Here is a 19,385-nt window from a genome sequence, read left to right on the forward strand (position 1 = left end):
AAAGAACAAAGGTGTATTTCATCGAAAGGCCTAGAAAGAAAGCCATGACTAGTTGGGGTTTTCTGGGTGGTTGATGTTTTTAAGGTCCTAGAGGCCTCGGTCGCCTCCAGGTTCCTTAAAAGGAAAAACACACCCAATACCAAATTCCAGAGCACGGAGGCCACAGCCGAGCGGGGAACAAGCATGAGCTGCACAAACACGACACTCTCCCGGGGGAAAGTCGTGTCCTGAGGGCCTCCCGGGCCACACACGGACCCGGTGTTCAGGCGGGGAACCACTTGGGAGGCCATGGCTACCGGTGGTGGCTGAGAGCAGGTCACCCTGTGCTTGTGGCCAGCTCCTCCCCACACCTGCCGCTTATCCGTACGGCCCCCAGGCCCACCTGGGAAGCCGGACCAGAGACCCCAGGGCCGGCCTTGGGCCGGGAGGAGGCTGCAGACTCAGTCTGAGATTGCAGAATCGCAGGGAAGGACACAGGCAGATGGCCCGAGGGAAACAGCCTGACACTGGCCACACGGCAGAAGGCGTGAGCAGAGCCTCACGGTGTCTCAGGTCTGGTTCCCTAGGGTGTCAAGTGACCCCAGGACAAGGGCCTGGCCCTCTGCGGGCACTTCGCACCTGGCCAGGGCTCGCCCAGGGTCTCAGGGCCACACGGGCTCTCCTTAGTGTCAGGCTGGATGGCCCCTCCTGCACAACCCCTGCCTCCACCGAGAACTGGAGCAAACATCCACACATACAGGCCGCTCGTTCCTCCCGAGTCAGAGAAGCGCCAGACAAGAGGGGTGGAGGCAGAGGCTGGTTTAGACGGAGGCCCTGCTGGGAGGAGGAGGGGTGGTTTTAAGAACGGGAAGGAGCAGGCTGGGCACCCAGAGGCTCCAGGACTGGACTCCCTGTCCTACGGGAGCAGATGGAGTCACCACGCCCCTCCCCTGGGGAGGTCCCAATAGGCTAAGGTGGTTAGATGTCCCGCTTTTGGCGGGACAGTCCCGATTTTTAACAATTTGTCCCACATCCCGAGGCATTTTTTTTTTAAAAGTCCTGATATTGGGACACGGGACAAATTGTTAAAATCGGGACTGTCCTGCCAAAAGCGGGACGTCTGGTCACCTTACAATAGGCTGACTACAGGATCTCACCTTAGGCACTGGGCACTATGTCAGCCCCACTGAGGACGTCTAACTCGCCCCATTATCTGCCACAGTAGCTGCTGAGAGAAGCCGCACTCCGCTGGTCCCACGTGGCACAGGAGGGAGGCTGGTGTGGAGGCGTTTCTCATTTAACCAGTGGGGCCGGAGTAATAAATAATAGCACCAAACCAGGACAACAAGCCTGGCTGGGGACGGAGCAGAAGTGTGGGGACAGGTTCCAACCACACTCTGCCAGCCCTGCCAGCCAGACACGGCCGGCTCCTTGCTGGGGAAGAGGGGTAGGTACCAGAGAGCCAGGTGACAGCCTGCCATGCAGAAGGGGACGCTTAGCCTTCCTCACTTGCCACCTGGGCCGCTTCGTATGAAAAGCTGAAGTCCGGCCCAGGCAAAGAGCCTGCTGTGATCAGAGAACATCCGAAGGAGGGATCACTGTGGGATCCCCTCGGCGGGCCAGGCCCTTCACCCCGTCCGCCTAGTACCACCAAGCCAACGACAGGTAGAGCTTCCACACACTGGCCTTGCCCACCACGGCTTGACTCGGTTAACTTCCCATCTTTTCCTTCCCTTTCAAAGAGCGAGACCTCACCTCCGCAGGACTGAGCCTGGGTACGTGGCCGCCGGCCGTGCATGCTGCCGCGGGTGATGGCTGTGATTCTCAGTGTGATCTGGGCCTGCGGCTCTTCCTGCCCTTCCTCTGTGCTCCTCTGTGCTGCTGCTCTGGCTCCGGCCCTTCACACTGGGGGTCTCACCCTCACCCCTCTCTCTCTCTGATTCAAAGGGGCACCGCCAATCAAACGCTCCCAAATGAAAGACCTAATCACTCCGTACAGCACGTGTGCATTCACAGAGCCTGTCTCCGATCTCGGTTGGCCATGGTGGAAAGCCATTGCCTGACAACATGCCTGGGCCCCAGGGGGAGGTGGGGGGGTTGGCGAGGTGACCTCGGGGAGGGGCCCCTGATTGCTTTTGGACTGTTTAGAGCTGTGCAATGGAACTTGGGGGGCCACCCTGATACAGAGGCATCCCCGTGGGCCTTAAGCCCAATAAGCAAAGGTGGAATAAGTTCTTATTCTGTAGCCCAGGGTTTCTCAAAGGCTGGTACATGGACCACATACATCAGCATCAGCTTGAGGAGTTTTAATAAGAAGGCAGATCCTTGGGCTCCATACCCAGACTGAATTAGAGTCTCTGAGGGTTGGACTCAAAAAAGTCTATGTGTTAAACAAGCTCTTCAGACGATCCTGGTGCCCATTTGAGAACCCCTGCTGGACAATGACCACAGTCTGCAAGTGGCCCCCTCAGCACTCCAGCCAGTCCTGCTCAGACCAGAGATAGGGAATGACTCCTTCCAGTGGATGATTATGTACCTGCCCTGTGCTGTCACACCATGTGCTGTGGGGAAAGAGGAAGGGGAGGGAGGCATGTTAACACGTGTTCACTGCCTCTTCACCAGGAATCATTCTTTCGGTGGCCCTGGCTTGCATCCTCGGCATCTGCATCGTCCTGGCAGTGTCCATCTGGCTTTTCAGAAGGAAGAAGAGGTGAGCTGGTTTTGCTGGGAAGCAGGGGTGGGTGGCGTATGTGTCCATGAGGAGGAAACCGTCTTGGAAGGCAGACGGCACAGTTGAGAGCCCCCGCCCCCGGTACCAACACAGCCTGGGAGCGCTGGTTCCCACACGCCCCTGGCTCAGGCCTCCTTTGCATGAGATGCTGGTCGTACAAGGGTCGTTACGCTGGAGGTTCTGCCAGCCTGGCTGCTGTGGCTAAAACCTTGGATGGGGCTCTGGGTGGTGGTGGTGGTGGGTGGGGGGAGTCCCATTTGCCTAAATGTAAGCAGCAAGGCTGTCTTCCAAGACCTTTACATGTGGTGTGTCGTCGTCTTCTTCTTCTTCTTCTTCTTCTTCTTCTTCTTCTTCTTCTTCTTCTTCTTTATATATATATATACTTTTTATTGAATTAATTGGGGTTATATTGGTTAACAGGTTTCAATGTACAATTCTGTAATACATCATCTGAATATTGTGTGTACACCCCCCCGGGTCTAATTTCCTTCCATCACCACTTGTCCTCCCTTTACCCTCTTTCACCCTCTTCTACATCCCTTCCCCCAGGTACTGTTGTCTGAGTCCACAAGTTTGATTTTCTTAACCCCTTCACTTTTTCACCCAGCCCCTCAACCTCCTGACAGCTGTCAGTCGTTCTCTGTACCTATGAGTACGTTTCCATTTTGTTTATTTTGTTCCGTTAGATCCCACATATGAAATCATATGGTATTTGCCTTTTATGAATCCCAAAAGAAACGTGAAGGAAAATTTCATTTTCCACTCACTTTAGCTACAGTGCCCTCTGCTCATATTTCATTGTTATGTTTGTTCCCCCCCCAAAAAAAACAAAAACAAAAACAAAAAAAACCCAATGGATGTTTCCTGGCATGAAAAAAAAAAAAAAAAAAAAAAAAGGTTGCCAGGAACCCTGCAATGGAGTCAAAGGTTTGAAGCAAGGGTGGTAACGAGATCTTCTTCAAAACGCAGGCCTAGCACTGCCAGGCGTTAAAAAGGAACAGTTGGACAATGAGCCGATCCCATCTTGGTTCATGCTTTAGATGCAGCCATTCCCGCTGAAAACAGACAGAAAAGGTCCCGAGACAGGAATCTGCTTCCTAACACTCGCCTCATTACCTAGCTGAGCAAAGCTGCGCTCGGCCTCTCTCCCCCTTTGACTAACGAGCTGTGTGTGTCCCTCTCCTTCCAGCAGTAAGAAAGGCAGCGGCAATAAAGGCGTCATTTACAAGCCGGCCCTCAGGAAGGAGGCGGAGGCCCACGCCTGAGGCCCCGGCGCTGCAGGCACCGCGGACGGACTTTGCTTTGGATGCTTTCACACGGCGGCGCCCTGGACACTGGAGCTACCCGAAGGTTCTGTGCAGCTCACCCCACAAACACCCCAGACCCGTGGGGGCCTCTAGCTGGGTGCCCCCCACCCTGATGTGCGGCCTCTCCCAGGGCGATCGTGGATGGGAGAGCTCCCCGGGAGCGGGGACTCGGAGCTGTGTGCTTCATCTGTGTGAGACCAGAAGCGGTCGGGGCTCTGGGGACACACACCACGTCGCTGTGGGGGCTGCGATAATGGGAAGTCACTTTCTCCAGGGCTTCACTCAGGTCAAAGGTCAGCTCCTCGTCTAAGCTTTCGCACCAGCGCGTACCCATGCACACCCTCTACTTTGGTTTGCTTTGAAGACTCAAGTCCTGCCTCAGGGAAGCCGGTGTTGTCTTCCTCTGACCCTCCTACTGTGACATGACCTTTAGTCTGACCGTGGGGGGTGGGGGGGTGGGGTGGGGGGGGTGGGGTGGGAAGCACAGGCACAGGGTCCAGGTGCCTGGGATGAAAGAAAGGAGATAGTCTTTGAAAGATGGAAGGGCATCTTCCCAGTCCTGTCCTTTGGGTCAGACATGCCGACCAGACTGTAGAGAGCATGGGAGACATGGTCTGAGGGATCTTGGAAGCTGTGAGTGTGAGAAGGACAGAGTAGGGAGCCCAAGCCCACATGCCCGTCCGGGGGGCAGTGCGGGTTGATGCTCTGTAGATGTTATTCATAATTGGGCCGCCCCTGGAACAAGAGCTGTTGCTTTCTCTCTCCTGAGCAGACGTGAGTTCTGAGAATCTAGGATAGGGGTGTCGAACTCAATCAGAGAAGGGGGCAAAATCTAAAATCCAGCCTAAATCGCGGGCCGAATGGTTTACTGAACAGTCATAAACTGTCATTGTGATGGAAACGCAGCGGAGTGCAGTGATGACAGAGCGGTGCAGGCCACATTGCAAGGCCTGGCGGGACGGATTTGGCCCGCGGGCCTTGTGTTTGACACATGTGATCTAGGAAATAGGCAGAAGCAAAGTGACTGATGAGCTTTGACTCTTTTGCTTCAATTTCATTTCTCACTCCTTCGTGGAACTGGGATTTGGCTACTTCTCTGAGGACCGAGCACAGCTTAGTCAAAAAGTATTTTCAAGGCATGACAGCAGAGCGTTTTCTGTGCCGGGCTGGCAACAAACGAAAGGACTGTTCCCAAGATCCCTCATGGTCTCCCCCCCAAGACCCAAAGGCAGCTCCTGAGGAGACAACTCCTCCACCGTCCCCTCCGATGGAAGAGCCCAGGCCCGAGCAGGGGCCCCCGCCGCGGCCTCTCGGGTCCGCACCCCCCAGCTCACAGAACCCGCTGGTTCCCAGCCTCATCTGACAGCATGGAATGTCCCCCTGAAGCACGGTCCCTTTCTGTCCTCCCTCCCCTCCTGCTCTCCCTCTGACCCCACAGGTCTTCGCCACTCTCCACTCTCACCACCGCCCCAGTGAGCAGGCCTGCGCCTCTGGCTCGTGTGCCTGGCAGTTACGCCTGGCCCCGCGGCGCCAGGGAGACGTGGGTGTCGCGAGCCTCTGGCAGGGCCGGGGCCTGGGTGGCCTCGCGTGCTGCGGTCAGCACACCTGACGCTGGTCCACCCACAGCAGGGACAACCCAGTGGGACCAGCGACGTAAACAAGGCAATGCTTTCTTGGCCTCGGCCCAGCGTGGCCCTCAGAAACCAACACGAACCGCTCAGCGCAGTGGGACCCACTCAGAGAGCTCTCTGCGCCTTTGGCAGATACGCTTTGAGAACAGAGAGATCCCTGGGCCTGGCAATGGCTTTCATAAGAAGAAAGACTCACTGGGCAGTGAAAGCGGTGGCATTTCTCTTGCCCTCTTCTCCCCATAGCTCAGGCTCTGGCCTCCCGGCTGAGAAAAACAGAGCCAGGGAAGCGAGCAGAGGCTCCCAGAGCCAGCAGGCAACCTCCCTCCAATCCTCACCGGCTCCCGAGGCTCCGCCTCTGGGACTGGGGCGCCTCCCCTCCGGCTCTCACGGACCCCACTGACCCCGGCCACAGCGGAGGGAGGGAAGCCTGTGCGTGGGAAGGGGGGGGGGGGTGGCGGCCTGGCTTTGTGTCTCTCACTCGTGGGGGTCAGGGGTCTCTCCATTTCGTTTCTTCAGTTTCATCTGATAAAACAGTAAAAACCGACACCTGTTTTCTTAATAGATATTCTAAGATTTTGCTGCATGGACTATTCATTGCATTTCAAGTTCAGACCTTAACTTCTTCCCCCCTCCACTCAGCTCTCCGAGCGCCTCCTGGCTGGCCCTTGGGGAGCACCGGGGTCCGCAGCACCCCTCTGTCCCCGTGCCTGGGACGGAGCATGGCCACTGTGACGAAGGTCTGTTCAGCACTTATGTATTTATTGTAAGGATGATTGTAATGAAGACACTGTAAATATGAGAAATTATAAATAAAGTTTTTCACGGGAGACTGATTTTGGGAGGTGAGGGGAAAGCACGTGGCAGTTCCCAGGGTAGGGTGACAAGTAACCAACCAGAATGAACAGCAGAGCCGTCTGCATCCGGGTCTTAGAACCTGGCTCCAAAGGTCCCACACGGAGGTCCTTCGTCCCTCTAGGGCGGGTGGAGGCCTGTGGCGCCTGCAGCCCAGGGTCACAGCCGCTTCCCCGGAAGTGATGAGGGAAAGAGCCTTGAAAACTAAGTCAGAAGAAAAGAGCAAGCTATTCTTCACCAAAGTGCCATGAACACGGGAAACGGGTCGCATGTCCCTTTACTAGATATTCTACCTCGTAGGGTGGCAGCCTCTCTTGGTTGCCTGAATGTGACCTCATTCTGGATCCTTTTTACAAAACACACTGTCCCCCTCCTGCCATCTCTTGTCTAAGTCCACACTTCAGATTCCGGTTTGCTGAAGAAGCCAGGCCATCCTGGTGTACTTGACTTTCTTAGGAAAGCTCCCGGCTCTCACTTCAGTCGCCCCAGGGTGGAGATGGGTGCCATGGAAGTCACCCCCCGTCTCCCCCCACAGCCCTTGCCCTGCTCCCTGCTCTCAGCTCCCTGGCAGTGAGGACGGGAAGTGTGGTGACAAGAGCCACAGGCTGGCCCAGGAGACCCCAGTCCGCCCTCAGCGTGGCCATCGCCTCCTCATCGAAATCCAGCCAAATGGACAAGCTAAGCACACAGCCCAGCAGGAATACAATAAAATATAATGTAAGACGTGACATTTTAAAGTTCTAGGAGCCACACCCCAAAAAAAGTAAAAGAAACCAGTGACATTAATTTTACCATATTGTATGTAACCCAATAGACCCAAAATACTATAGTTTCAACATGTGATCAATATTTTTATATGAAAGATTTTCATTCGTGTGTTGTTTTTTCATAGCAAGTCTGAAATCTAGTGTGTATTTTACACTTCTAGCACATCACAATTCAGAGGCTCCATTTTCACTGAAAACATTTTATCCATATTTAGACTACATAAAATTTATAGTTGGAAAAGCAGATTTACATACTCGCTCCAAATACACCCAGAAGTTTTCCAAATAACTGAGTCAGTGGTCAGCTTTTCAATGTAAACTTCTGAAAATAAAATAAACGGAGTCTCTCTAGTCTCACTGACCACCCTCCAGTGCTCAGGCGGCCCATGTGGCCAGGGCAGGACGGCCCTGTGCGGATGTGGGAGGCTGACCTCTTCCTTTGAGAGGTTAGACCCAGAGGACTTTCACACAAAGATAAACACTGGCAGAAAGCTCTGGAAGGGCGTGAGGGGCGGGGGTGGGAGACAGAGGATAGGAGGACTGGGAGGCAGATACAGAGGGCGGAGGGCGGTAGGAAAGAGGGCAGGTGGAAAATCAGGCCTAGGCGAACAGACCAGCTGACCTTAGACCAGCTGCAGGCCTCCTCCCACCTCCTTCCCTGGCTCAGGAAGGAGCACTCCCCAGCCCTCCCTGCCCTGGCCATGCCTCTGGGCCATGCCCCGGAATCCAGCCTGGGGCGCCCCAGTGCCTTGTGGGAAAGTTCTGGCTGTGGACACAAGGGCGCCTGGTTAATTGCCAGGGACCTGATGATGTGGGACCCTGACCCAGGGCTATCTGCTTCCCCGCCCAACCTCCACCTCCTTGGTCCTGACATTCCTGCACCTGACAAGGCAGTCTCCACTCCAGCTCCAGGAGACCAGCACCTCTTGGATTGTCAGTGGTGCCTCTGTTAGAACAAGTCACCTTGCTTCCTTTGAGGCGGAGGGAGAAGTCTTGAGGCCCACTTAGAAGAGGAAACCAGACCTCTGGGGCTGCCCGCGGGGAAGCGGGCTGTCACCTGTGCAGTGGGCACTGCTCTGGCATCACCATCCATGTCCACATTGGAAATGGCCTGGCAGGCACGCATGGCCCAGGGTGTGGCGGAAGGTGTGGAGGGTCCCCATGCCTCACCCGTGCCCTCTCATTATTGAATGTCTGGGCAGAGAGGTAAGGGCCCAAGTGCTTTGTGGTATGGAATGACTCGCCATAACCATTTATTGCAACCAGAGGTCAGCATATCATTGTGACTGCAGGTCACCCCGGGCTTCAGTGTTGCCTTTCACTTGTTTGCCTTCCCTTGAACAACCCAGGGGAGAGGGAGCAAGGCCCTCATCTTACAGGTGGGAAACGAATCCAGGGCTCTGGCTCCGGGCTAAGCTGAGGCCACACAGCTCCTGCGGTGCTGGGCTCTCCAGGGACAGTGTGGGGTGCACCTTCCACAGCTCCAGTGGCATGGAAACACCTTCTTGTAATAGAATTTACGGTGCTGATCTCATTCATGCCGTAACCTCATAAAACCCCACAGGCTGAAGGCACTAAAGAGTCTCTGCCAATGATTTCTGGAAAGTCAACAACAACCCCCTGCCCCCAATCTGCCTGGTAACATTAAACCCTGGCCTCTGGTCAGGAAAGTCTGACCGAGGAGTGACAACTGAAAGCGAGCAAAGGAGTCAGCCCAGTGCTGGGCAGGTACAGATTCAGCAGAACAGATTCCCAAGGACACGTTCACTGAACCCTCCCTTTTCCTAAGGCTGAACCGGGGAGAAGGAACACACCTACACAGTGTAATTCCATCCGTATACAATTCCAAAGTATGCGAACCCCAGGGATAGAAACAGGTCAGTGGTTGACTGGGGATGAGGTGGGGAGGACAGGGGGGATGAAGGGATTGCGAAGGGGCAGGAGAAATTGTTGAGGTGAAGATGTGTTCATTACCTTGATGGTGGTGATGGTTTCTCCACATATGTCAAAACTGTTCACTTTTTATACTTTAACTATGTGCCATTTATCTTATATCAATGATAACTTAATAAACCGGTGGGTAGAGCATCAGCCTACGGACTGAAGGGTCCCAGGTTCAATTCCGGTCAAGGGCATGTACCTTGGTTGCAGGTACATCCCAGTAGGGTGTGTGCAGGAGGCAGCTGATTGATGTTTCTAACTATCCTTCTCCCTTCCTCTCTGTAAAAAATCAATAAAATATATATTTAAAAAAAAAAAAAAAGATAACCTGCAAAAAAAAGGGTGGAGTGTGAAATACTCCCCCACCTTCAGCCCGATGACACCCTGCCCTTTCTGGCAGGTCCATCCAGAGCTTATCCTCCTGGTCCATCTGGAAACGTGGTGGGCGCCCAGGCAGCATGGTCGCTGTTCACCTGGCTGGACATGACCTCTCAATACTCTAAGTCAAAGTCATTATTTCTGCCTGAGTTCACTCATTTCAAATATTAACTTTTAATTACCTGCAACGAAGACAACAAACATAGGGCCTCTGGGTTCAAGGGCAGACTGACACTGGCCAGCAACTCCGTGTCAGTGACGACAGAGTCGCCCGGCTCCTCTGGCAGGAGCAGGCTCTTCTGCAGAGGCAGCGATATCATCCGTTAGCGCCTCGTTGAAACTGGCTTCCCGAGCTACCAGACACCCAACAGCAGCTCTCGGGCATCGTAGCTCCCCTCCTTCCTAATCGCCCAACACACAACCATCTGAGAACCTTTCCTGAATATGGCACCTGCTTTCTGCGGAGAGCATGCATGATCAGGAACTCATCGTTCCCTCCCAGTCGCTGCGTGAAATGTGGATTGATCTCCTACGATACTGTTATATACCAAGAAATGGGTATTTGGTCCCCAGGTCCTGGCACAGAGTTCCTAAATATTATTCACGATAAGCCCCCAAGCCTTACCTAAGTTTATGCTAAGGAGCTGATGCTTGGATGGGAGGGTGCTGCTTGTCAGAGGGACCAACCATCTGAAGAGTGAACTGGACCTTTTAGGCCCACTCCCCTACCTCCAGGGAGTTCAGTCACCGATGGCCAATGATTTAATCAATCATGTCTTCATAATGGAGCCTCCATATAAATCTTAGAACCAAAGGTTCAGAGAGCTTCCAATAAAGGCAGGTGCCAGGAGGGTGGTGCACGCAGGAGGGCAAAGAAGCTCTGAATTCCTTCTCCAAACCTCGATCTATATTCCTGTTTATCTGGCTACTAATCTGTATCCTTTATAATACATGTAACTATAAGGAAATGTGAGCTAGTCTAAGTTTTGTGAGCTGTTCTGACCAATTATCAGACTTGGGGAGAGATCATGGGAACCCACAATTTAGAGCTGGTTCGTCAGATTAAAGGATTAAACAAAAACAACAACAACAGAAAAAAACACTCCTAGACACAGACAGCAGTATGATGATTACCAGAAGGAAAAGGAGTTGGGGCAGGTACAAGAGGGTAAAGGGGAGGTAAATGGTGAAGGAAGGAGACTTGACTTGGGGTGGTAAACACACAATACAATATGCCGATGGTGTACTGTAGAACCTGAAACCTATATAATTTTGTTAACCAATAAATTTAAAAAAAATAATGAAATTTTTTTTCAATAAATTTTTCCAATAAATTTAAATTTTTCCAATAAATTTAAAAAAAATAATGAAACTATGTGCATATATGAAAATTTTAGAAAGAAAAGAAATACGGTGACAGCCTGGGACTTGGGGGTTGGGATGTGAAGTGGAGAGAGTCTTGTGGAATTGAGCCCTTATCTCAGGCAGTTAGTATCAGAACTGCGTTAAATTGTAAAACATCCACAGCGGGCGTCCACCAGGAACTGGAGAATTGATTGGTGTCAGAAGAGTTATGAATAAAGGAAAAGGCATTTCCTTTCATCTCACATCTATTATTCAAAGTAGCTTCCAACGAACTTTCTCATATGTTCTTATTCAGAAGCAAAGATTTAATGAACATTACTGTTTGCTGAGCACAGATTACATGATCGGGATGCAACCATGATTTAGATAGAGTCCCCATTTTCAGTGATCACTGGTATCACAATCTCACTTGGGGATATATAATAGACAAACCACTCATCAAAAAGAAGAGTAGTATGGAGAGAATACCAGGTGTCCATCAACGGAAGAATGGCTAAGCCAAGGATTGCTGAGCATATGGTGGAAACAGCATATTGCGAGAAAGCAAATTAATACATAAAATGGAATACTATTCAGCAAAAAGTTGCGAATTATTGATACACACAAAAGCATGAGTCAATCTCAGAAAGTTATGTTGGGTGAGAGAAGTCAGACACCAAAGAGCACACTGTGTTATTCCATTTCTATGCCGTTCAAAGCAAGTGGAGCCAATCTGTGGTGACAGACGGTGGAGCCAGTGGTCCCTGCAGAAGGCGGGAAACCATCTGGGGAAAGGGAATGTTCTCTTCTCCATGGTGCTTACACATTTGTCGAAACATCTAATTATGCTCTTCAAATCTGTGCATTTTACTGTAAGTAATTATTCTTTGATTTAAAAAATTATGCTAATAAATTACAGTGGAGAAAGCCAACTTTGCTTTTCTGAGTCTAATCAGGAAAAGACTTCACAGTGACATTTGAGCAGGACCTTGATGGAGGAATAGGATGTTTTCTTTTGCTTGGAACTAAAACCAAAGGCAAAGATGTGGAGGTATGAGAGTCCATGGTGCATGGTAAGCAGAGGCCTCTGGGATGTGTTTGAGAATGTGTGGGAAGGGAGAACAGAAAATGCTGGGAGGCAAGAAAAAGTTGTTGGGATCAGATTGTGAAAGACTTTGAATGACACACACTTTCTAATAAAGACAAAAAATCAAAAAGTGCCTCTTTTATGGTTTTATCTGATTATATAGATAATATATACTCATTGGAAAAAAATAAATAAATAACTAGGTATAAAGCCAAAGGCAAAATGTTCCCCTTTGGTTCTTGGACCAATGCTCCAACCAGTGAGTCGCATCGCCAGGGCTTAAACTTGTAATTAAATAGATGAATAGGATACGTATCGTATGCTCTATAAGGGCAGGATCACATTTTCACTTTCGTATTCTCAAAATCTAGCACAATGTCTGGCATGCGAAATATTTGTTGCATGGAAGAATGGCCTATACTTTGCTTTTGCTTCAAACATATTCCAAATATCCTCACTCTTTAATGGCTGCAAAGTGTTCTGCTCTTTGAGACCAAGCTCTATGGATAGGCATTTGTTACAGATTCCTTACAGCTGCAGGACCATTATAAGAGCCTTGTGTGCCTGGATGTATTTACATAGGATAAATTCCTAAAAAAGGAATTGCTGGTTCAAAACATGCACATTTCAAAATTTTATAAATATAATAGATTTTGTTAAGTGACCACTCAAAGGACTGTATTAATTTGCTTTCTCACAATATGCTGTTTCCACCATATGCTCAGAAATCCTTGGTATTATCAATCTGCTTCATCTCTGACAACCTAGAATCTAAAAATTATGTGCTTGTTTTGCATTACTTTTATTAATGATTCAGTATTTTATCTTATTTTATTAGTACTGATTACTGCATTTTTTTCTGTGAATTACATTTATGCCTTTGATAACTTTTTAAAAAATATATTTTATTGATTTTTCAGAGAGGAAGGGAGAGGGACAGAGAGCTAGAAACATCGATGAGAGAGACCATAAGCCAATTGAGTTGTTCCTTCTATTTAGCATTTTCAACGAGGTGAAGGTAAAATATACATTTCTTTCCATTGGAGGTTTCTCATGTGTTGAGGCTGGTCACAGGGAAATCCCTGTCCCAACTAAACACCAGAAATAATAATTAAACTAGAGCCACCATTTCAGTGTGGAAAGACCGACAAAATTATACACAAATCTGGTCTGTTACCTGAGGAATGACACCCCCCTCCCTGCTGGCTTACAGTTAGGAGCAAAGAGCCCTCGGTCCTGGGGATATTTCATCTAATAACACAGTCAACACAAACGTGGCCTCATCTCAAACCAGAGTGAACAGGCACCGCATGGGTCTCCGTTTCAGCCACAAAAATCTGCCCAGCCTTTCCGATGGCGAAGGCCAAGCTCGACCTCTTAGCTGTCCTGTCTCCTCACCAAGCGGAAGGGGAAAAGGGACTCTATAGGCCGCTCAGGGTCACTGGGAAGAAACTAATCTGCACTCTCCTTGTCTATCAACTCCATCTTTAGCCACAATAACATGGTATTTTATAAATTCACGATTTTACATTATATTTTTCAAGGTGGGGTTCTAAGATTTTGGAGGACTCTCCTCCACATCTCAAGGAACTTCTATGCATCAAACTGCTTCTGAACAACAGAAATGAAAAGAGGCCTTATGATTTTAGACCAGACAGTCATAAACAACAGAATGTACAGCCAAGTTTTATAAAGGACAAAAGCTATAACAACAGATACCAAAGGATACATTATTCCAAAAAAGAGGACACATGGAAAAATGGGTAGTGCCAAACAATCTTTTTATTGTTCACCGAAAAATACAGGTCTGGAAAGAGTCTATTGCATTGTGTACTGACTGCAAGGTCTGATATTGCAAGTATATATAACAATAGTATAACATATTAAATGATACATATTGTACATAGAGATAATACCCACCTCTCTAAACACTAATATTTAACAGAATGAAGTAAAAAAGCCTTTCATAAAATGAAAAATGTAAACATTGCAATAATAAACAAAGTGCTCTAAGCAAAGCACTTTAAAATCGTTTGTTGTGACATGTACTCAGTCTACCTGGAGTCAGGAATGGTGGGGACCAGGAAAAACATGGCTAACAAAAACTACAACTCTTAAGAAGTGCTTGAGAGTGCTATCGACTCTATGGATAAGAACACCTAGTATTTATGAATGAATTTGACACTCTGCAAACACTGAAATGTGCTTGAGAATAAAGATATTAAGGTCAGGAACAAATGCCATTTTCTGCGCAGTCTGCAGATATCATCGTTTCTTCCTTTCAGCCATGTTTTCATTAAGATGCACTAACAGAGGTTGTCCTGGCCAGACATCCAGGCCGGGATCGAGGTAACAGAACTTCTCCAGTTACTACTGCTAATTTAAATGAATTAAAAATAAATACAAATGTATAGAGAGCAACAAAATCAATCTCTATCATTCACGTGGCAACATATTCAAGAGCTGCAACACTAGTCACATTCCAAGGTCCACCTCATTTCCCTCCAAACCGAGGAAGCTCGGTGTGGAGAACATTCAACATCAACACCACTCCCCCTCTCCAAATACTATCAGGGTTCAGAAAGCTCATCACAGATAACACATTTTTTAAAAATTGCATCTCAATGTATATACAGCAACAGAGGAAGACCGTGCACTCCCTCTGGGCTTCCTTGGCATTAGACAAAGCAAGGCTCTGAGGCTATTTGCAACAACAGTGCCGAAGCTAACTATGACAATGCTCACATTCTATGAGAAATCGGGATTACAGAGTTCCTTTACTCATAGGTAATCAAGGACTATTAAGTAACTTCCTGAACTAAGACAACAGTCTCACCATCAAAGAACATTTTCTTCTCACCTGGAAGTTTGTATAAGTGAGATTTTACAATATCTCAGCTTCTTTATTTAATTTGAAACTATCAATGAACAGAGGACATCCTCAGAGGTCAAGTATGAATAATATTAACATTCTCAGATTGTTTTATACTTTACAAGCCAGCAAATACTTTCTCAGACTAACCATTTAAGAGACTTTTAAGTCAATAGTAATCAACTATGTATTTTTTCTTATTCCGTTCATCAAAAAATATCATGTTCCGATAGGAATAAAACTCAATTCAGTGGGAATCTTATTCCCTCAACTCTGCACAATAAATTTCACTGGTCTCTACGACACTGGCTTTTTCTATGACTCTTCTAGTCTAAGGGAAATCTCGTGTTAAGGTGGAAAATTGCAAACTCCAGCAGAACCATTGGTATTAGGACTGAAGCAGACTTTAGGAGAAAAACTGTAATTGTTTAGGGGACTAAGCAATTGTTTCTAGCAAGGTTGTAGCCTTGCGAGGAACACAACTGCTTTTGAATCCCTACACTGAGAAGTTTTAATAATTTAAACATATGAAGGAATTTCATTGTAAAAGGTCTGGTTCAACGGTAAGGTTCTAGTCCCCAGAATGATCGTGAGTGGCAGCCCAAAATACTGGCCACATTTCCATTTTGAACATGTTCGTGACTCTTTCCCCATTGCAGTTTATCCAGTTCTCCCACATGTCCTATCCCTGGTAAGCCCCCCCCCCCCCCCCCCCCCCCCCCCCCCCCGTGCTGGGTGTTCCGCTGCACATATGGGATTTGCTGAGGATCACTTTAATGTGCAGGAAACCTCCATTTCACACCATCAGCTTCCTAAAAGCCACCAACTGGGAATCATTTCAAGTGAGTAAAGGCACAACTCACTGGCATTTTCTCTTTAGAAAGGAAATCAAAAGCATTGTTTAGAAGCTGAACAAACACCTTGGGTAATCTTATAAATAAAGTTATGAATCTGCTACCAAAACTCAGAGACATTTAGTAGATTGACATATAGACTAGGCAGATCACATTAAAGCATGAATTTGGCAGTTGAAAACATATTTCCAATTTTCCACTACACCACTCAGGGGCAAGTGCTGGTTAGTGCCGCCGGTGAATCGTGTCCACACCACCCTCTTGGTTGGTTTTCCTCATACACCTCCTCCAGTCCCCGGGAACCTGGCGCAGGTACGGCACTCAGCAGCCTGCCACGCTGCTCAAAGGCAGAGCAAAGGATTCACCTCAACCAGCCCAGCAGCTAACAGTCCGCTGTGCTGCGGGGCCCGCAAAAAGCCTTAAACTCAGAAGACTCATAGAATTGCATTAAAATTCCTGGTTTTATATCTTCCCAGAAAGTCAGAAAATGATTGGGTTTTAGTTAAACTGAATCTGTGCTCAAAAACAATGTAATGCCTCAGAAAGCAAAATCTAGAATAGAAAGGCTACAGACTGATACAGCTTGTTAATCGACAGCTTACTTTGGCTAATTATCATAGTACTCCAGTGCAATGTATCACTGTATTTAGAGGCACAGTCTACCATGTTCCAATAAAACAGGGTACTAATGAAGTACATGAAAACACTTCATGGCCTTTGTGACTTCAGAACTGGAAAGGACAAAGGCTGGCCAGGACTTGCCGTTCAGCACAAGTGTCAGGAGACAGCTAGACATCTGGGTTCTATTCACTCCTGGTGGTCTCAGCAAGTCCCTATCTGGACACTGATGGTTCTCAACTTGGCTGCACATCAGGCTCACTGGAGAAGCTTTTAAAAATTACCCAACGCCCAAACCACTTACACCTGGAGGCGGAAGCCCGGAAACCAGTGTCCTCTTTGCTTCCCCACCAGGTCGTTCACACGTGCAGGCAGGGCGAGCTGCTGCATGAGAGCCGTAACACAGCCAGATAGTTTTGTTTTCTGTCAGTTCCGCCAGGAAGAGGAATTTTTAGAAAAAGGCACAGTGATGTTTCCTCTAAAGATGCAGCTTACTGTGTGGGAGCGCTGGCTGCGGGAGGCTATCTGGAGCGCTGGCTGTAGAGGAGGAAGTCCTTGTCTTGGCAGAGTAGGTATCTTTTCAGGCTTCGGCGGCTGCCTCCGGCCACAAAGAATGCCCAGGTGCCCATGAGCGGCATGATCATATAGGCCAATACCAGACTTATTTCATACTGAGGATTAAGGAAAGTCTGCAAACGAAAAAGAAACCAGCTTGGTAACAATGGCTGGCATATTAAACATGTGAGTAACCAAAGACAAAGGGAGGTAGGGAATACTTTTAATAGCTGGGATGTGTTTCACCAAACATGCGATGCATGTCCTGTCCTGGGGGCACCATGTTCTCATAAAACAGGTGCCAATGAAGTATAAGGACACACAGACTCACCGAGTCAGCGGGCACTGGCCTATAGATCTGGGCTGTGCTGAATTTCAATGGCAACCCTAGGAGGTAATGAGAAGCCAGAACCTATTGGAATACCCAACGGATGATACATGTCATATAACTGGGCCCAATTTATAATCCTTCAGGACAAGAAGCGGTTAGTTCTTAGAACATGAAAGAAAGCCAGACAAGTCCAAGTTACTTTAGTATGAGTCCTTAGTATTTGAGGGAACAGCAGCATCTCTTCTTCAGCAGCACAACTGCTGTCAGTCCCAAAAGTTCATTTGAAAAACACGGATGGGGTGCTTAGAGGTACTGGGCTACACAGTAGTGAAGACCCTAGCTTCTATCCTAATGGAGCTCATACACAGTGAGGGAGATATGTAATGAATGAAGAAAAAACTAAATTAATTACATAATTGCGAACTATGATGAATACTAGATCAGAACAGTTATAATTGTGGTGGTGACAGGACAGGTAAGAATGAGGTGATCTATTAGGGTGGTCAAGGAAGGCCCTGAGGAAGTGGCATTTAAACTGAGACACAGGAGGAGGAGCGAGCCAGCCCAGTGGAGACCAAGGGAGGGAACAAAGGAGCTCGGCACAGCTGAGTCCCTGAGGAGACTCCATACTAATCATGTGTAGGGATGGAGGGGCAGCACATGAGATAAGGAGTGTGGATTTTATACTCAGTGCAATGGAGGGTCACAGTGTTTCCTTCTGGTAGGGGAGCTGACAGACCTGAGTTAGATTTTTAAACTGCAGAAAAAAATTAAAGGGGGCTATGGTGAGAGCAGCGAGACTACTTGGGAAGGTTTTGTACTGGATGAGGAGAGTACAGGATGGTGACTTAGAGTAGGTGGAGGCAGAGATGGAGAGTGGATAAGAACTGACAGGACTTGAGGGGCAGTGAGAGGCCGTGCTTCTGGCTTTAGGTAAATGGTGGTGCTATTTAATGTGACAATAAAGACGTGAGGAAGACCAAGCTTTGAGTTGTGGGTGAGAATCTAGTCCACATGTGTCAAACACAAGGCCCGCGGGTCAAATCCGTCCCGCCAGGCCTTGCAATGTGGCCTGCACCGCGCTGTCATCACTGCACTCCACTGCGTTTCCATCACAATGACAGTTTATGACTGTTCAGTAAACCATTCGGCCTGCGATTTAGGCTGGATTTTAGATTTTGGCCCCTTCTCTGATTGAGTTCGACACCCCTAAGTCTAGTCCAAAGAGGACATGGTAAGGGTGACATGCCTGTGAGATTTCAAAAGGCAGATGTCAGGTAAGCAGTTAGATACGAGTAGGGGAGAGGAGAGGCCTGGGTTAGAAACAGGAATATAGAGACACAATCCATAGATGGTATTTAAAACCACAGTAATGAATGAAATTACCCATGGAGCTATTGCAGAGAGAAGGGAAAAGAAAAGTCAAGATCAGGCCCTGAGAACATTTGTAAATTGTTTGTGTTGTTCAGTATCACAGGAGCAAATCCGAAGTGTCAACACCATTTCATTGGCCTGATTTATTAAAAAGGAGTCAGCAAGGACTCAGAGCCAGCAGTGGAGTAAGAGGAAACAGGGACAGCGTGATGCAGAAGTCAGAATAGAAAAATGTCTCAAAAAGAAGGCGGCCAGCTCTTTTTAAAGGTTGCTGAGATGAAAACAGAACATTGCCCATTAGATTTGGAGAAATAGAGATCCTTTTTGACCTTGACAAGTGCAGTTTTAAAGAGGTGGTTGAGCAGAAACTAGATTGGGCTAGAAGTATGAGAGGTGAAGAAGTGAAGACAATTTGGGGGGATCGCTCTGAGAAGTTTTGCTGTGATGGGGAACAGGGGAAACGAAGGTGGTGCTGGGAGGGGAGAAGGCAATAATGAAGTTTTATGAAGAGATGTCTGTAAGCTGATACAGAGATGGAAAGCCCGTTGGAGGGGGCTGAGGACAAAGGAGGGAAGTCTTCAATATGAAAGAATTAAGTCTAGAACCCAAGTGGAGGAACTGACCTTTGACAGGAGGAGGGATTCTCCGCTGGGCCAGGGTCAGGCAGGGAGATAGGTTCCGATGTAGCCTAGCATTTGCACTTAACAAAAGAGAGCATTTGATTGGGCCAGTTTGTCACTGCATACCTCTGAGAATCAGAGGCT

General features: G+C 48.4%; 2 protein-coding genes across 7 annotated transcripts in view; one reads left to right on the forward strand and one right to left on the reverse strand.

The window, feature by feature from the left end:
• Positions 1-4,810, forward strand: part of CA12 (carbonic anhydrase 12) — a 53,023-nt gene extending 48,213 nt beyond the window's left edge. The window contains exons 9-11 of one of the 4 annotated variants that reach the window (XM_036439711.2): positions 1,722-1,754; positions 2,602-2,689; positions 3,900-4,810. In XM_036439711.2, coding sequence (XP_036295604.1) covers positions 1,722-1,754; positions 2,602-2,689; positions 3,900-3,975 — 197 coding nt within the window. In that variant the 3' untranslated portion in view covers positions 3,976-4,810. The remainder of the gene's footprint in view (positions 1-1,721; positions 1,755-2,601; positions 2,690-3,899) is intronic. The other 3 variants (XM_045581809.1, XM_045581819.1, XM_036439720.2) reach the window with 3 other exon arrangements.
• Positions 3,728-19,385, reverse strand: part of APH1B (aph-1 homolog B, gamma-secretase subunit) — a 43,440-nt gene continuing 27,782 nt past the window's right edge. For 2 of the 3 annotated variants that reach the window (XM_036439748.2, XM_036439743.2), the window contains exon 5: positions 16,857-17,050. In XM_036439748.2, coding sequence (XP_036295641.1) covers positions 16,883-17,050 — 168 coding nt within the window. In that variant the 3' untranslated portion in view covers positions 16,857-16,882. Of the gene's footprint in view, positions 4,807-16,856; positions 17,051-19,385 lie in introns of those variants that run through there. The other variant, XM_036439735.2, reaches the window with a different exon arrangement.

This window comes from Pipistrellus kuhlii, unplaced genomic scaffold, assembly GCF_014108245.1.
Source record: "Pipistrellus kuhlii isolate mPipKuh1 unplaced genomic scaffold, mPipKuh1.p scaffold_m20_p_1, whole genome shotgun sequence".
Lineage (NCBI taxonomy): Eukaryota > Metazoa > Chordata > Mammalia > Chiroptera > Vespertilionidae > Pipistrellus > Pipistrellus kuhlii.